Genomic DNA, 18,548 nt, shown 5'->3' on the forward strand with positions numbered 1-18,548 from the left:
CAAATAAAACAAGAAAAACCTTATTCCATGGATTTTCAAAGAATGCAATGGTTTTCATCAGAGGGAAGAGATTTGCAAAATATTCAATAAACTTTTCATGTTAATGAATCACAGAAAACAAATAATATGAAGTTTATAATATTTGCATAAAAATGTTATTTAGCACTTTTAGCCAGCATGAAGGGATTCAAAGGGATTGAGAAAGCAAGAAACGAAAAAAAGAAGGAACAAAAAGGATATGGTAAAAACCCAATGGGAAAGATGGTAAAATCCAGTACAGGAAACATCCGGGAATTATGCATAAAAAGAAGGAAGTGTATTCTTCTCATATACTATTTTTTTTTCATCTCTGTTCAGTCTCGAAAAACAATGGATACCCCCATAACGGTGGTTGCGCATATAATTGTGAGGCAGGGGTTGCATAATCTGTAGCAACACCTCTCCTAAATCAGCACTACTTGAGTCCAGTGGCAAGTAAAAGTCCACAACGACTGGAAACAATGTCGAGATAAGCAGAGAGCACATACACCATCTAAAATTCCCAAATAGTCACCCATTTTTAGTACTGACTAGGCTCAGTGTTGCTTAACTTCCGTCATCTAACAGGAACCAGTATGTCAACGTGATTATGCCGTATTCCTTAGTGATGAGACAATTCCAGTATTTTTCCTAATTCCAATACTATTATCGATTCCGATTCTGAATTATTATAAATCTCTAAATATTTAACTATAAAGTTATTTTTTCCTGATTACCGTAAAAACATATATTATATGTGCATATATTTTCTAAAACGTAAAACCAGACTTGTGGAGGAGGATCTGTCGATTTTAGCATTGCTGGTACTTTGAAATCAATAAATATTTATTGTTTTATAATTCCTACCGAAGAGGAAGATTTTGTTTTAAGTAAAATCAAATAAAAAAGAGATAATTAAAGGAATCGTTTTTGGCATCGGAATATGGATACAAATTTTTCCGATTCTGATACCCCCCCAAAATTTTGATTTTTTTCCGATTTCTGATTCTTATTATGATTAATCGTCTCAACACTAGTTTTGCTATACTATATTTCACTATTGCTAATAGTAAAGAGAAGTCCAAAACGACTGGAAACAATGCTGAGATACAGACAGCACCTGGAATTCCCAAATGGTCACCCATTTTTAGTACTAACTAGACTCAATGTTGCTTAACTCCTGTAATCTAATGGGAACGATGGGTCAACGTGATTATGCCAGATATTATACTTTATTATTGTTAATGCTTAATTTGTTTTATATGTTAACATTTATACTTTATCTCATAAAATTTAACTGGTAATTGAATTGTATTATACAATTAAATTCATTGTAATCCTGCCTGTAATCCTGCCTGCCTGTAATTCTTCCAACGATTATATAAAGTATAGTCCGTCTCTTTCTCGATTTTTGCCATTGATAACTTTCTTCCTAGAAAATCCCTATTTGATTGTGGTTCACCAGTTCTTTTTGGTAGATTGTTCCGCCATGAACACTAACAAACAATAAAATATGATGCGATATAATTCCACCCAGAAAATACTTTTCACATTCGAAATTATTTTTATCCCAAATCCATCTTAAAAAAGAAAGAAAAAGAAAACAGGACATTGTTTTGTATTTATCAATACAGAGTTACTTACCTTTGTTTTGTGGACAGGAAAAAAAGTATTTTTAGAGGAATAAAAAAAAATTCCAAATAAAAACATTACATTGCAATGCTGAGAAGATATCCTAATGCAGTCGAATGAATTTTCAAAAACACTTTTTTTAATAATAAATACAGTAAATATGCCCATATTGAATTTTGAGGCCATGATTGGTGAGTAAATGAGGAAACAAAAGACAAGTATATTTTGAATGTGGGAACCCTGTACAGTTAAAAAAAAGTGAGGAAGAAAATGATTAGTAAATAATGATCAATATGTTTTGGAACTATGTTTAATAAATGGCAGGCAACATTTAACTCTTGTAGCAGGATCTAATCTCCCTCAAAACAATGTACAAGGTGGAACGATAAAGTTGTCGCTCTAAAGAAAACAACACTACAGCTTCATTTTAAAACTTTTATTGAAAAAAATCAATTCAGGTAACTTAGTAATTCAGGTCATTTAGTAAAGCTGACATCTGTTCAATTCAGCTGCTTTCAGCTTCAATTACTGCCTCGATACGGGTCCGGAACTGGGAGCATACCTTTTCCACAAGTGCTGGCAGGAGCTCAGCGAATACTCAGCAGAGGACTGTGATCAGGTTGGCTTTGGTATTGTGAGAAGTTTTGTTGGTGATGTTCTCAACGTATGACCAAACAAAGTAGTCCAGTGGGTTCAGGTTGGTGGAGGAGAGAGTGGTAGTGATAAAAGAAAAAAGTGGTAGTACTCCTTCTGAAGCTGAGCCTGAGTCTCTTTGGAATTGTGGGCCAGTATCAAGTCTTACTGCCACACCCAGAATCTGTCAGCGTCCACCTGATTGCACTAGGACATCACCACACTCTTCAGCACATCCAAGTATACTTTGGTGTTGACTTTCAAGCCGACTTCGAAGATGTGAGGTGGCATGATGTGGCCATCACTTGAAACCAAACCAATTCCATAACCGTGGCCAGAAACTTCGTTGAGCTGTGCCCTCAAGCGTAAACCCATCCAAATTTGCATTTTGAGGGTGCTGACAATGGTCCTGTTGTCATAACTTGGATCGGTAGAGAGCATGAGTTGTACAGCAACGCGATCTCGCTCATTGAACATTGTGTCACTTTCAGACATGATAGAAGACTCCTATCGCTCTTGGGATTTATACATAACTGGCCAACTAGTAAATGGTTTGCGACAAAAAAGAAAACAGGTTTTTATCAAGCTGAAATGGAATCATGTCGTCTTTTCTAGGGCGACAATTTTATCGCTTCATCCTGTATTTAAGTAAGCACTGAGATCGAATTTTTAATTGTAAATTGAAAACTCGTAAACTCTTGAAAAACATGAAATATATATTTATAATTTATTTAACAGAAACATATAATTAACTTAATTCCTATTTTAGTCATGGAAATAATTTCGAGTTCAGATAACACACTTGGACTAGATTATTTTGTCCTCTTCACTAAAGACAAAAACGTTCGTTCTTCACAGTCCTTCTTTTTTTTTAACAACAAAATACATGCAAATGTGTGGCGTCCAAAACAAATCTCTCGAGTAAAACAATCTGTCTTTTTTTTTTTTTATTATTCCATTTTGGACTCCTAATAACAACTAAATTTTCATAAGTTTTAACGTGCGGAAACGAGGTGTATGTTTATGTTTTTAATTTCATATTTAATTTATTCTAAACATTCCGTCTTTTCAAAATCAAAGGCTTACTACCTTTAATTGTAGCCTCCATTATCGAGAGAACAGATTTTATAGGAGAAAATAATGAAATAAAATCTTACAACTCGCTTCCACCTGTTAAAACTAAATAGGTTCAATAGAGAACAGCAATCTAATGCGTTTTGTTTAAATTTATGTGGGTGTTTTTGTTTTGTTTTTGTTTCTTTTTTTTTTTACAAGTTCTTTTTCTGTACATTTTCTGTAACTTTTACACAATCTGAAAGAAGGACATTTTCAAACAAGCCCACGTGTGAAGAGCTTTTTTTCAAAACAGTTCAAGATTGTTTACCTCTGATGAGCAGTCAGTAAACAAATTCTTAATAGACGTCTATTCAATCTATGTGATTAGCAATATAAATGTTATTACAAATTAAAGAGTGACAGACGGATATGTCTTCTAATAGATATGTCTAAAGAAAGATGCATTTATTATCTCTGCCGAAGTGGTTGTAGCAGTCACAAATAAGAAAACTTATTTTCTCTTATGAAGTATTGTCCCTGTTAGGTGATTTGGTTACACACTAATCAATCAGCTTGCAAAGTAATTTAATTTAATCTGTACCATAAAGAACTTTGAGAATCACTGTTAGTTAGTAGAGAGAGCCTTGAAAGCAATAAGAAAAGACCTCCCCACTCTCACACATACACACTTTCTTTTTTTCTCTCTCTCTCACACACACACACACTCTCTCTCTCTCTCTCTCTCTCTCTCTCTCTCTCTCTCTCTCTCTCTCTCTCTCTCTCTCTCTCTCTCTCTCTCATAACTTGAAATTAGTTTTATTTGACTACAAAAGGGGATGTCTTTACTCACTAACTTTTGCGTCAGAACAATAAAATATCGGAAAGCAATCCTCTCTCTCTCTCTCTCTCTCTCTCTCTCTCTCTCTCTCTCTCTCTCTCTCTCTCTAACCACTCGACGTTCAAGCATCGCCTATCATCGCCCAAAGATAATTGCTGACTGGCCAAAGCACTTTGTATCTCTCCTTTCTTCACCTGGACGCTGTCCAACTTCTTTTACCTATATCAAACGGTGTGAATAAGTTTATTGAATAAATCGTTTTTTCCTTGTTATAAAAACATTCTATTTTTCTTTTTGTGTAAGCGTTTCATTACTAATATCTAGAAGTTTCTCATTTTTTTATAAGGTTGTGTTTTCATAATTATTTCATTGGAATTCATTATTGCGATGATTATTATTTATTAATTTATTGCGGACTATTATCCTCATCTTTCTTAGTTATTGTTTCACAAGGTTTTGGGCAACTATTCGGAATAGGAACTCTGAATCTCCTAACTGCATTCTCAGCAATTACTGCTATCCATAGTTGTTGTCGTCTCACCAAGTTTTGGGCCATGTAAGCCCCTGACCGGCTTTGGGTAGGATTGAAACTGCTATCTTCAGTCAATTCTCACCTGGAACCGTAGAGATTCAACGTCTCTATCAACTGCGCCATGGGCCCCGAAGGGCGATCAAGGTTGGATTCTTTGATCTTATAAATCCACGTTTATTTATTATCTGATCTTCCATGTCGGGTCCGTTGTGTTTTTAGTTGAGTTTGTTTGTAAGTTTGTCTACAGCCTAGCACCTACACTGCTTGACCAATCGTCACCAAACTTGGTCAGAATATTGTTTATAATCTAAGAATTGATGTAATTTTTTGATTTCTTGGTCAAACGTCAAAATCATGCAAGAAGGTGAAATCACATCTTTGGTGATGCGGGTGTGCATGCAGATATGTGTGTGTGTGTGTGTGTGTGTGTGTGTGTGTGTGTGTGTGTGTGTGTGTGTGTGTGTGTGTGTGTGTGTGTGTGTGTGTGTGAAATAATTATTTGCCAGCAGAAAACTTTTCCTACTTTAATAGAAATTTTAAAATTAAATTGATTTTGTGTTGAGAGTTAAAAAGAAAAAGCCAGCGTCTATACCTCATAATAAATGCACACATTTGAATATAAAATCACATACAAATAATTGCTATGTTTTAGATTAGAATTAGTCTTAACAAAGTTATCTTTTAGTCAACCTAGGTGTGTCAGAAACTTCGTGAAAAATATTGAATAATTCGACCCCCTGTCTTTCCAAGCTTATAACTACTCGAAAAATGTAATTCAAACCCTATTTTTTTTTTTTTGAATTAAAGGAGCAAAGACCAGAGGTTTATTTAAAAAAAAAAAACAACAAAAAAAAGCAACGTGATTTAAAAAAAGAAGGTTTTGAACTTCTGACTTTACAGGTAAATTTCTAAAAAACTATTCTTCTTTTTTTGTTTTAAATTTGAATATATATATTATTTATTGATCTTTTATCTTCAATTTGTGATGTATAAAACTTTGGTGAGTAAATTAATTATTTACTTTATAATAGACATTTCAAAATGGGGAGGGGGGCGTGAATTAATTCGGCCCCCAGTCTTTCCAAGCTTATAACTACTCGAAAAATGTAATTCAAAGACTAATTTATTTTTCAATTAAATGAGCAAGGGCCAAGGTTTCACTTAAAAAAAAACACAAAAAATACAAACAACGTGGTTTAAAAAAAAAAAAAGGTTTAAACTTCGGACTTTACAGGTCAATTTTCCAAAAACTATTCTTTTTGTTTGTTTTAAATTATAATATATTATTTATTGATCTTTTATCTTCAATTTGTGATATATAAAACTTTGATACATAAATTAATTATTTACTTTTTAATAGACATTTCAAAATAGGGAGGGTGAATTAAAAAAAAACGTTTGTCTAAAGTATCATATGAGGTTTATTGGAAAGAGCATAAAATTTCACATTGACCCTGAAAATATCATAAAAATAGAAGCAATAGAAAAATTTTGATAGACTTTTAAAGTTTAAAAATTGAAAAATACTGAACTCGTAAAATTCAATTAATTTCATTACTGTTTTTTTTTTTAAATAAAAAAATAATATTTCTATTACTTTTTATACAATTTTAATAGGTTATTTTGTAAGTATAATCCATAAAGAAAATAAACAACCCACTTTTAAAACAGAAATTACGAGTTTTTTTTTATATTTTATTCGCAGTTTCGTGTTAGGGGTGTCAAAAAATCGTACAATAATTCTCATAACCAACTTAAAATTCCGCTGTACTTTTTTCCTTGAAAATAGTTAAATGTTCATTTTTATTTCGTATTAGTAACCATATTTTTTCTATTATCTCTGGTGTTCGATGTACGACTTTTAACATAGGTTCAGGTTAGGTTCACTCACTACCCCTGCTTTTTTCGAACAGATTATATATATATATATATATATATATATATATATATATATATATATATATATATATATATATATATATATATATATATATATATATATATATATATATATATTCTTCTTCTTCTTTTTCATTTTTTCTTCTTCTTCTTCTTCTTCTTCTTCTTCTTCTTATTATTATTATTATTATTATTATTATTATTATTATTATTATTATTATTATTATTATTAGTCACCAAAATTCTAAAAATTGATTTGAAAAACAGCAAGGGAGATAATTCTGACAGAAAAAAAAGTAGATTTACCCCCCTTTGTTAATAAAGTTTCCTATTTGATATACGTTAGAATAGTTATTGCGTATTTGATATACGTTAGAATAGTTATTGCGACTATCTAATATTTAAAAGATAAGGTCACTATTTTCCAAGCAGTGATTCGTATTTTTTCGGTTTAAAAATATTGTTTGAGCAAAAGGAAGGCATTTTGAATAAATGGCTACCAATAATAATAATAATAATAATAATAATAATAATAATAATAATAGCATCATTCGGAATGTTAACTTATTGTTCTAAGGGAGTTCACTCTATTTTACTAAGAGTTATAAGAGTTCTACTAGATTTAATGTAAAAAAAGATTCTAACATTGATAACAAAAAATATAAAATGCGACGTTATTGTAATTTTTACTTCAACAAAACATTCAAGTAAGCGGACGAAAAAATGGTATTTCTAGCTACTTTAGTAAGCCGGCTAGATATTATCCTCAGCATCAAAATCAACAGACAGCGATTAGAGCATTCCTGTAATAATCTGTTCCCATGTTATTGCGGTGTAATGCTGGGTCTGTGCAGTTAGGAAGTCAATCCTCCCAGACCTTATCTTCTCTCTTTGAGAAAGGGTTGGTTTATTGGTAATCGCCTGAGGCGCCCTTACCGAGGAATGCTGACGGAGCTGAATAGGCATTTTTGCAGGTTAGAGGTCCCCTCCTCGGGAACACTGACTTCTCAATCCCACTTTCGGGTGTCACAGTTCTTGCAGTGAGAAGAACTAAATACTTTCAACTGCTTTAGTAACATAGAGTTACCTTCCTTAGAAAAATGAGTTCAGATTCCGAATAACCAAGAATAGTTAACTTTAAAGTGTAGCTGTTTCTTTTTTCTTTTTTTTTTTTTTTTGTCGGCTGATGAAAGAGTATGAGTAGAGTCAGCCCTTTTTTACTTTAGGGTGGTAAAATAAGGGAAATAACTTATCTGAGCTTGTTTTTAGATTTACTTTTCAGTTTTCAAATATGACTTTTAAAAAAATATTTTTCCGTATTTCTTCTGCGTTTATTTTATTTTTTTTTTATCTATCACAGCTGTTTTTTGATATTTTGTCAAAAAATAAATTTTTAAAAATTAGTGTTTTTTTTCAATAATCAATTTTTATTTACAAGAACAAGAAAAATATTTGGGTAATGTAATCGACCGTAAAAATAAATAAACCATAAAAATAATAAATCGACCGTAAAAATAGTTTCTTAAGTAAATTGAATAAAATTACTGTAAAGCTCAATGTGTGTGTGTGTGTGTGTGTGTGTGTGTGGTCAGGAATAGGCTCATATATGGTTAAGTATTTTAAAAATCTGATTACATATAATGATAGAAGATGTATCGAGACACAGGAATGGGTATGTTTGATCTGGCAGAACGGTGGTTCATTAAAATTATGGGGTCTGCGTTAGCGCCTGGTCCACAAAGTATGGAAATAAAAGATTTAAAAATTAAAAAAAAACGTTTACAAGTGTTTTTTGATATAGATGTACATAAGAATACTTTGATAAGTATTTTTTAACTTAAATAGGGATGGTATAATAAAATTGTGGGGTCTGCGTTCGCGCCTGGCCTCCATAGAATGGAAATAGGCACAAACTTTAATAAAGACTTTTCATATCTATCTGCGTAAGTATACTTTGGTAATTATGTTTCAGTTTGAAGAAATATGGTGTAATAAAATTATGGGGTGTTCGTTTGCACCTGACCTCCAAAGAATGGAAATATGTCACAAAGTTTAACAAGGTTTCTTAATATAGATGCACAGAATATTGTGATAAGTGTTTCAGTGTGAACAGGTATGGTATAATAAATTATGGGGTTTATCTATTTTATTTTTACTTTCATCATATTTTGCTTTGGTTTTGATACCCCCAAATTCAACCCAAATTTACAACCGTTCCTTTTCATAACCTATCATACTTTCATAAATCAGAGTCCATTTTCTGTAGGCTGTTTTTGAACCCAGTCAACGACGGGTACTTTTACTAAGATATATATATATATATATATATATATATATATATATATATATATATATATATATGGCGATTAACCTACACAGAATATTCCGCGTATCATCCATGCTAGGATTCGTCAGACTTATGCATAAGCCTGACGAATCCTAGCATGGATGAAACGCAGAATATTCTGTGTAGCTTAATCACCATATATATTTTATAACTTATTACCTAGCTCTACCTATGTATTGAGCACTGTTGAAGTAAATACTTAAAGTTAACGCATAAAATTATACTTTCGTATATTAATTTATGTGATTAAATGAAGTAGTCATATATATGTGTGTGCGTGTGTGTGTGTGTGTGTGAATGATTATGACAATAAGAACCTTTTTCTATCCTGTTTTAACATATTTTTCTCCAGATTACACACGTAATACTAAATAAATTTTAATTCGAAATAGTCCCTCATTTAATAATTTTTTTAAAAAAGCACAAAACAGTTTTTATAGCCTTTACACAAGTTTTTTTATCCTAATATGTTCAGACATTATTTATTTGTTGGAGAAAGCATTTATTTTGTTCTAGTTAAATTAAAAACAAGTTTTCATTGGAAAAAACAAAGAAAATGCAATTTGATTTGATTTTAGATGTCTATAAAGGAATATATTGTGGACAATTCAATTCAGTCAAAATTAAATATTTCGAACGTTTTTTTCTTTTTACGTTTTTTAACACTTGCTGTAAAGTTTTAAAGAAAATTAGAAATAAATAAAAAAAGAAAGCAAAAAACGGGGCCAAAAATCTATTGGTCATTTTACATTCTACTTAAGTTTTAACAAGGACCCCAAACATTCTCACAAGTATAAAATATAACAAATCACTATTTGCCATAAAAATTACTCTCAAATAGAGTTACTTTGAGATAGGGAGCAACTATAATAATCCTATGTCAACCTATATTTTTCGTCCTAACAATAATAGAACTAGATATATGAAGGAACGCAGTAGAATAAAAAGAATACCAAAAGTGCAAAGATAGAAAATGCAGTCACTATAAAGAAATTTTAATTTGGACAACACATTATGCATTACGTGAGTTTTATGGTGCTCATAATCGACTGTCAGAACGATTAATTAGAGAAACTGTGAATCGTTTTTTCACTACGTTTATTCTAATTGATAATACCCAACAAGATGTCGTTCAGTATACACACAACAAGCGATTACTGCTGTACAGCGTAGGGTTGATAATGCAACAAATGTGTCAAATCGTAAACGTGCTCAACTTTATGGAAATTTTTATGCAAATATCTTGGTTTGTGTTTTTACAAGATTCAAACGATAATCGTTCACGCTATATATTCGGTGAATAGGCTGAAGGAAACATTACTATTGATCCACAATTATCTTTCAAAATTTTCTTCAGTGATGAAACACACTTTTGATTAAATGGCTGTGGCAATAAACGGAATTACCAAATTTCGATAATCCACAAGCTACAGACGAACCACTATTACACCTAGAGAAAGTTACTGTTTGGTGTGCTTTATGGGCTGGTGGAATCATTGGTTCATATGTCTCCAAAGGTGATGATGGTCAGAATGTAACAGTCAATGGTGAGCGATACAGAAAAATAATTACTGACCTCTTTTTGCCTCAGCTGGAAGGCATTAATGTAGCAGCCATGTGGCTTCAGCAGGATGGAGCCACATACTATATAGCATGCGATACAATTAATTTACTGAGAGAAACATTTGATGAGTGAATAATTTCATGAAATAGACCTGTCAACCGACCATTTCGTTCATGCGATTTAATCCCATTATATTATTTTCTTTAGGGGATATGTAAAGTCGCATGTCTACGCTGATAAATCAGACACAACAGACGACTTGAAAGACAACTTTCGATGTGTTATTTTCAAAATACAACCTAATTTAATGCATAGAGTTTATGAACATTGGATCTCTAGGTTGCGTCATATATGCATGAGCGGTGCAGGTTTATGTCCAAAATTGTATTTAAATTATAAATGCCAATCAATCGTTGGAATAAATCATCTATTTGAATAATAAGATATTTTTCTGTGATTTATTTTAATTTAAATGCGGCCACTTTAAAAGAAACACCCTTTATACACGCACGCACACACACACACACACACATATATATATATATATATATATACATATATATGCATATATTTATATACATATGATGAGAATAATGGAAATAGTATTCCGACAAAATAGAGAAATAAGAAGAAATAAACCGAATTATGTATTCATCAACGTTTCGTCTTTATTTCAAGATTTCCTTGAAATATGTATATATATTAGTGATTGGACGATTCCAATATTTTTCACGATTCTGATACAATTACCGATTTCGTACTAAATTTCCGATTCTGATACAACTACTGCTTCCGATTCCGATTCTTTATCTCTAAATATTTAAATATAGTGTCGTTATTTTTCCAGATTACCATAAAAACACATGCTAAATGTGCAAATATTTTCCTAAATGAAAAAAATAAACTTGTAGAAACCATCAATTGATTTTAGTTTCACTAGTAGTGAAAAACCAATAAATATTTATTATTTTATAATTATTACCGATAAAGGAAGATTTTGCTTTAAACATATCCAAAGAAAGACAATTAAAAGAATCGTTTTTGCATCGGAAAAGATGGGCAAATTTTTCTGATTCAAATACCCCTAAATATTTCGATTTTTTCAAATCCCGATTCGGATTCCAATTAATCGTCCTAACCCCAATATATATATATATATATATATATATATATATATATATATATATATATATATATATATATATATATATATATATATATATAAAGAAGGAGAAAAAAAGATAGTATATGCATATATATTTAGAAAAATAATAGAGAAAGAGAGAGGGAGAAAAGGGTATATTAGTACAATAGTACATTCATAAAATAGTATCGTTCCAGCTTTAGATAGATAGATACCAAATCTCCATTATTAATCGATATTGGTTTGTAATTGAAGAATATCGATGTGAAAGACAAGCAAGACAAAGTAAAACGAGTGTGATTATAAAGTTTATAAAGAGTATAAATTTTATAAAGATTATAAAGAGAGAAATAAAGGGAGGGAGGTTGTCAGAATAGAGGCCGCATCATTTAACGTTTTTGTCGATTGAGTACGATTATCGAATACAAAATGTTTAATAATTTTTTGTTGTTGTTGTTTACTTGCCTTCCCATGAGGGCAGGGTTAGACACAAATTTTTAAGCAGTCATGGATATACAAGCGACTACATGAAGGTTAACTAATTTGCATATTCACTTAAAAACACATCTTAATTAGTTATCCATTTTTTATGGTTTCTTGTTAGATAATTGGTTTCATTACACTATTAGGCCGAATTCTATTTATGCATAGTTTCATTTATGCATAAGAGACCTTATTGGTGCAAAAAGTCTCTACCAAACTTCTAAACCCCCTTCATGAATATTTGGTCTACAGAGTTGAAATTTGCATATTTGGTCCTGTAGCACACTTTCAATTTTATTTTTAGCCGGTAAAATAGCTGCTAAAGTTTCAAAACTGAAAAAAACATTGAGCTTGGCCTGGTGTAAGTTGACTATACCCGTATTTTTCTGCGCATGAGTTAATTAAAAGTTATAGGTAAAACAACGTTATTTATTTGCAGTTTCTGTATATATATGGATTCCGATAATACGCTAATTGATAAGGTTGGAGAGCTGTCTGTTTTGGTTTTGATTCTAGATGGTAGCATACAAGTCATTGTTTTTTTTTTTTTTTTTTACTTTTGAAATCAATACTATTTATTAGATACAGAATAATAACTGATAGAGAATTAGCTCTATATGAAGAAATATGAATTAAAATATAATATTTAAGTGTATGTTACGACTGGACAACACCGAGCAGCTTGCTAGTAATATATAAGCTTCATTAGATTTGAATATTAACGAGTTTTATATGATCTGCAGTATTTGGTCATATCTTAAAATATTTGTGTCATGTAATCTAGAGATATATCTGCAGTTATAGGTCTTGTACTAAACGTTTCCTCGTGTATATATATATATATATATATATATATATATATATATATTAATGGAAACAAAGGGTTGTAGTGTTTACCTGATATGCACAATGGTAAACTAATATAAATAACAGTATTTCTATATAGAAAATTTAATCCCAACCGAATTAAAAAAAGCTCAATTACGCAATAGAGAGCAGAGCTTATTGTAAGAGAAAGAAAATTAAAACAATTTTCTTTAAAAATTAAGTATACATTAGTGATGGGACGATTCCAATATTTTTCCCGATTCCAAAACAATTACTGATTCCATGCTAAATTCACGATTCCGATACAATTATCGATTCTGATTCTGATTTTTTAATAAATCTCTAATTATTTAACTATAAGATTGTTATTTTCTCCCATTTTCGTAAAAATACTTATTAAATATGCAGATATTTTCCTAAAGGTCAAGACACACTTGTGGAGGACAATCTATCGATTTTAGCTTTGCAGGTAATTTTAAATCAATAAATATTTATTATTTTATCATTATTAACAGCAATGGAAGATTTTACTTTCAACAAAATGGAATAAAAGATACAATTAAAAAATCATTTTTGCACCAAAAAATAGGCACCAATTTTTCCGATTCCGATACCGATTCCAATACCCACAAATTTTTCGATTTTTCCGATTCCGATTAATCGTCCGATTTATGTGACGGGAATAAGAAAGGAATAGAAGCACTTCATAAAAGTTCAGATGCCACTAATTTTTGTGAAATTTTAGCAATATTGGACATCAATTAATAAAATATTCTCCAAACTTTCAGTATCTTTAAAAGTATTCAAATGTGTTTTTAGAGGGCATAATATGGCATAACTTATTGCTTGAAAATTCAAATATTTCAGATTTGCATTAAATTTAATCCATAGTAATAGTCATTAGACACAAATTAATCAAGATTCCCTGACTTTAATTTTCCTTTTTAAAGTCCTTTAGCTTAAGCCTTAAATTTAAAAAATTTTCTAGACTCAAAATCCAATTTCTTATGTTTGGTTTATTTTTTTGAGAGAAGTAAAGGAGAGGGCTAACTTAATCTTTTAAAATAAATTAAATAAATTAAATTTAGAACAAACCATAGTATACATGAAGGAGAGACTAATGTTTCATTTATCAAGTTGAGCAAGAAGGGGGGGTGAATAATGCTTCTTTTAAATACTGCTTCAATGGATTCAAGAACTACTTTAAATTTTTCAGAAATTTAGGACATAGATAGTACGCGTAAAAGGAAATGTAATGAGTGGGGCTAGGACAACAGCATATTCTTTTCCTTGTTTTAACTCTCGAGCGTGCATCCGTTGATATCTTATAATGCTTTTATATAAAGTGATGTGGTTCTATACTTGAGAGTCAAAACAATGAAAAGAATATGCTGTTGTCATAGCCCTAGTAATGAGTTATGTTTGATTAAATTTTCAAAAAGATCAAAGGGGAGAGAACTCGCTTTTTGAAAATAAATCTACCTATAGAATTACTCCTTTTTTTGGCCTTACTGTACTATGATCTTCTCCTCCACTTAAGAGTCTTCCTGCTAGTCTATATATTTTATCTCTTTTTTTTTTTTTTAATTTTTACTTCAGTGTAAAGTGTCAAAAATCAAGTGGCTCTCCCTGGGACCAACACTTGATCTGTGTATGTGATACATAGATATACAAATGTTCTCTTTTTAAAAATTTGTTTTATTTTTTATTATTTTACTTGCCTCTCCACGAGGGCACAGTTAGACACAAGGTCGGTTTTTAATGTGTGGGAGAACCAGCTTCCCAAAAAGGGACACTCTAATTAGTGACAAAAATAAAAACGTATCAGTCATGAAGGATTTCTCCTCCACTAACCGAGACTAAAAAAGTGAAGTGCAACATCAGAACAGATACTACACTTTGGGTTATATTTTTTTTATTTACTCTGAAATGTTTACAACAAAACTAATAAACAAAAAATTAGACACTCAAAAATTGGGGAGGGGAGGTGCCTATGGAAATCCTCGTCCCTGTACCTTTTTTTTTTTTTTTTTTTTTTACACAGTGATCACCACTTATAAAGGCCCGGGAGCCACTCAGGGATAAGGGTTATTGCAAGTACATTACGTTAGTGTGGAGATTTGATGAAGTGTTTACTTAAGGGGGCGGTTCATTAGGAATATATTAACGTTGGACTTGAAGACATTCAAGTTGTAGTCCAGTAGGAAGCAGGCAGACGGAACAGAGTTCCACAGGCGTGCAGTTCTGAGAAAGAAGCTTTGTTCATGGAATCCACGTTTTGATTTAGACACAGATAAAGAATGGTGGAAATTTTTCACAGTGGATTCGGCTAGACGGGTGTTTTTCGTGAAAGATTGGTGAGGGGGGACCAGAGATTGGAGTTCAAACGAGCACCTGCCATGGAAATAACGATAAAACAAGGATAGGCTCGCAACGTCTCTTCTGTGGGAGAGAGGTTGCAAGGTAGAGAAAAGGGCATCCCCCACTAAGCCACGAAGTCTATTTTGTACTCTGTCAAGGCAGGATAGGCTGTTTTTAGCAGCTCCTGCCCAGATATGGCAACAGTATTCCATCCTTTGCTAGTCTATGCTTCATCCTAGTTAAAGTTCTTATTCACCACAATACCTCAAGCACACCAGGGGTGGCCCTATTTAAGATTTCCAAATCATATCGCGTGTGTGTGTGTGTGTGTGTGTGTGTGTGTGTTTGTTTGTTTGTTTTTTCTTAATAAACAATAAAATCCTGGCCCAAAGGCCAAGAACCCTTTTAAAACAGAATAAGCTAAAGTTCTCTTTTACATCCCAAACATTGAGTTAGTAAAGAAGTGAAAACTATTAATAACAAGTTAACTGTGTTGTAGTTTATCTTCCTTGTGCTCTCGTGGTCTTGTGGTATCCAGCTAAATGCTGTTGCTTAACGTAACATCATTAGGAGAAGGTACAGCAACTAGTGTTGGGACGATTCATCAGAATTGGAATCGGGAATAAGAAAAAAATCAACATTGTTTTTGAGATATCAGAATCGGAAAAGAATTCTGCCTATTTTCCGATGCCAAAGCGATTATATTTTTTATTATATATTTTACTTTTACTTAATTTTATTTTAAATATCTGCCACTGCTGGTAGTAATAATAATAAGCATTTATTGATTTTTAAACTATCATCCATCCAGCGTGGCCGTAGTCGAGATTGAACTCACTACACGAGTTTGTAGTGCAAATCAAATCTTGTCGGTAGCTGAATACTTGATACTTCGCCAGAGCTATCAAGGGTATTTTTTATCGTGATCCATCACTAGATGGGGTGCCTACAACAACTTAAGAGAGTCCCATCTACCCTCTTCACAATCATGTTGACATACCGGTTCTTGCCAGATCACTGAAGTTAAGCAACGTTGAGCCTGGCCAGTACCAGATGGGTGAGCACTTGGGAAGGTGAGGTGCTGTATGTACCGCGAGGTAAAATACTAGGTTGAGAAACTGGCACGGTCTATCCTTCTCTTTAAACTACCAGTAAAATTAAAATCTATAGATGAACCCTAACAAGTGTGTTTTTTTATGTTTGAGAAAATATACACATATTTTAGATTTGTTTTTACAGCAATCGGGACAAAATAATCATTTTATAGTTGAATATTTAGAGATTTATAAAGAATCGGAATCGGGAATTGTATCGGAAGCAGAAAAACTATTGGAATCGTCAGAGGAAAAATACCTCCATGTGTGTTCAGAAAAGTTTTTAATTATTCATCTCCTCACAATACCAATGATATATTTACAATAAATTCATTAGTTAACACGTTTCGCTGTGAGTTTTCATATAGTTTGATGGTTATGAAGTAGCTATACAACTACCCCCCTTCTCCATTTCACAATATTTCTGATTGACATAAAATCCGGATCATTAATTCGGACATTGATTAATAAATATTCCCAAACTTTTACCTTCTTTAGAATAGTTCTAAAACATTTTATCCAAATTGGAATACAGATTCTAGACATAGAATCTAGTTGCATGAGCTGTATAGATGTGAATTTTAATCTTTGTTAAGTCGCCTTACTAGAAGTTATGTCCCAATGATATTGGATAAAACAGAGCTGAGAAGGAAAAGATATAAAAATACAAAGGTCTTATGCAAGACATGTTAAGAAACTGGAATCTTAGGAAGATCTCCATCATTCTAGTAATTATACGAGCAAGCAGACTTATGAAAAAGAATTTCAAAACTCTCGACAAATATACCCTGTGAACTAACTTAAAGGGATGGTTAGAATCTTAAAAGATTTCTCAATTGGCATGTATGAGATAGCGGGTGAATGTCTGGCATTTAATAGGATGTCTCATCCTCAACTAGTACAAAACGATAACTAATCGACAATTATCTATATTTAAAACTTATGTGGCCTCTATTCCCAAGTAAGCCTGGATTAAATTAAGAAGGTAGATTATACAGAGTGACACTTATGGAATCGTTAATAAAATTTACAATCGTTTCTGCAATGTGGCACAAATAAACTTGAGTCTATGTTTGACTTATCCACCAAGTTTCACTCATAAATATTCGACAATCTTAGTTTTATCATCGTTCAATGATATGCAGAGATACTTTGGTGATCGTTTCATTAGTTAGAGGTGTGAGCCTAAATTCGCTTCACACTCACCGGATCCAAACACCACAGATATTTATCTGCACAGTTATGAAGATCATCTATCAAAACAATCTTATGTTTTTGAATTTTTTTAAACGAGGGTTGATAAGTTGTATTATTTGAAATATTCTGCATTATACTGTTCTCGCCTTGAGTGTTATTCTTACAAAAATTTCGGTCGATGTATCCTCCGACCTTCTTCAGGTGAATTTTGACTTCTATTTGTTTATAGATGACAGAATTAGACCATGCTACAGGGTTCTGTTTAAAATTTCGTGAAATGTTGTGAGAATAACATTCAAGATGCGAATAGTAGTCTGAATAATCAGAATAATATAATCCGTAGATTATTCCTCAACTGAAAAGGGCACATTTGACATATATAATTGAACTATATATATATATTTATATATATATATATATATATATATATATATATATATATATATATATATATATATATATATGATGATGATGAAATATCTTCAGGTCGGGAATAGTCTACAGATTGTTTTGATAGACACTAATTTTAGATAACCCTGAGGGTTAAGGTTCGGTAGTGTGAAGTTCGTTCAGGATCTCACAATCTACTGATGAAACGGTCACCAAAGTGTTTCACATATACTTTAACAGCAATAAAATGAAAACTTTTGTATCAAATATGGTTTAATTGCAAAAAGGATTGAGAATTTTATTAACTGTTTCCTGGGTGGGCGGTATATTTTTAGATTCACCAAGAAAAATTTAAAGTTATTGATGAAGGATTAAAGATAATAACCGGAATCAGTATGATGGAAAGAAGGCAGGGACGGCAATAGCAATAAATAGAGACTTACCACTTTCTTTAGTTGTAATATTGATTGACTCAGTGGGTTCACCAAAGCCTTTGCTTGTCCAGGCATAGACACTCAAGGAATATAGCCAA

The 18,548-nt window shown here is 31.8% G+C and overlaps 1 protein-coding gene across 3 annotated transcripts in view; it reads right to left on the bottom strand.

Moving 5' to 3' along the window:
* Positions 1-18,548, bottom strand: part of LOC145292050 (receptor-type tyrosine-protein phosphatase H-like) — a 337,274-nt gene that overhangs the window by 190,373 nt on the left and 128,353 nt on the right. For 2 of the 3 annotated variants that reach the window (XR_013869540.1, XM_080138077.1), the window contains exon 9: positions 18,460-18,548. This exon is cut by the window's right edge and continues 223 nt beyond it. The exons of the other annotated variant lie outside the window; for it this stretch is intronic. Coding sequence is in view for 1 of the 2 variants with exons in the window: in XM_080138077.1 (XP_079994203.1) it covers positions 18,460-18,548 (89 nt within the window). In the remaining variant the exon portion in view is untranslated. The remainder of the gene's footprint in view (positions 1-18,459) is intronic. 3 annotated transcript variants of the gene reach the window in all.

The sequence above is a fragment of the Euprymna scolopes genome, chromosome 13 (genome assembly GCF_053919585.1).
Source record: "Euprymna scolopes isolate OS-2025 chromosome 13, ASM5391958v1, whole genome shotgun sequence".
In the NCBI taxonomy this organism is placed as follows: Eukaryota; Metazoa; Mollusca; class Cephalopoda; order Sepiida; family Sepiolidae; genus Euprymna; species Euprymna scolopes.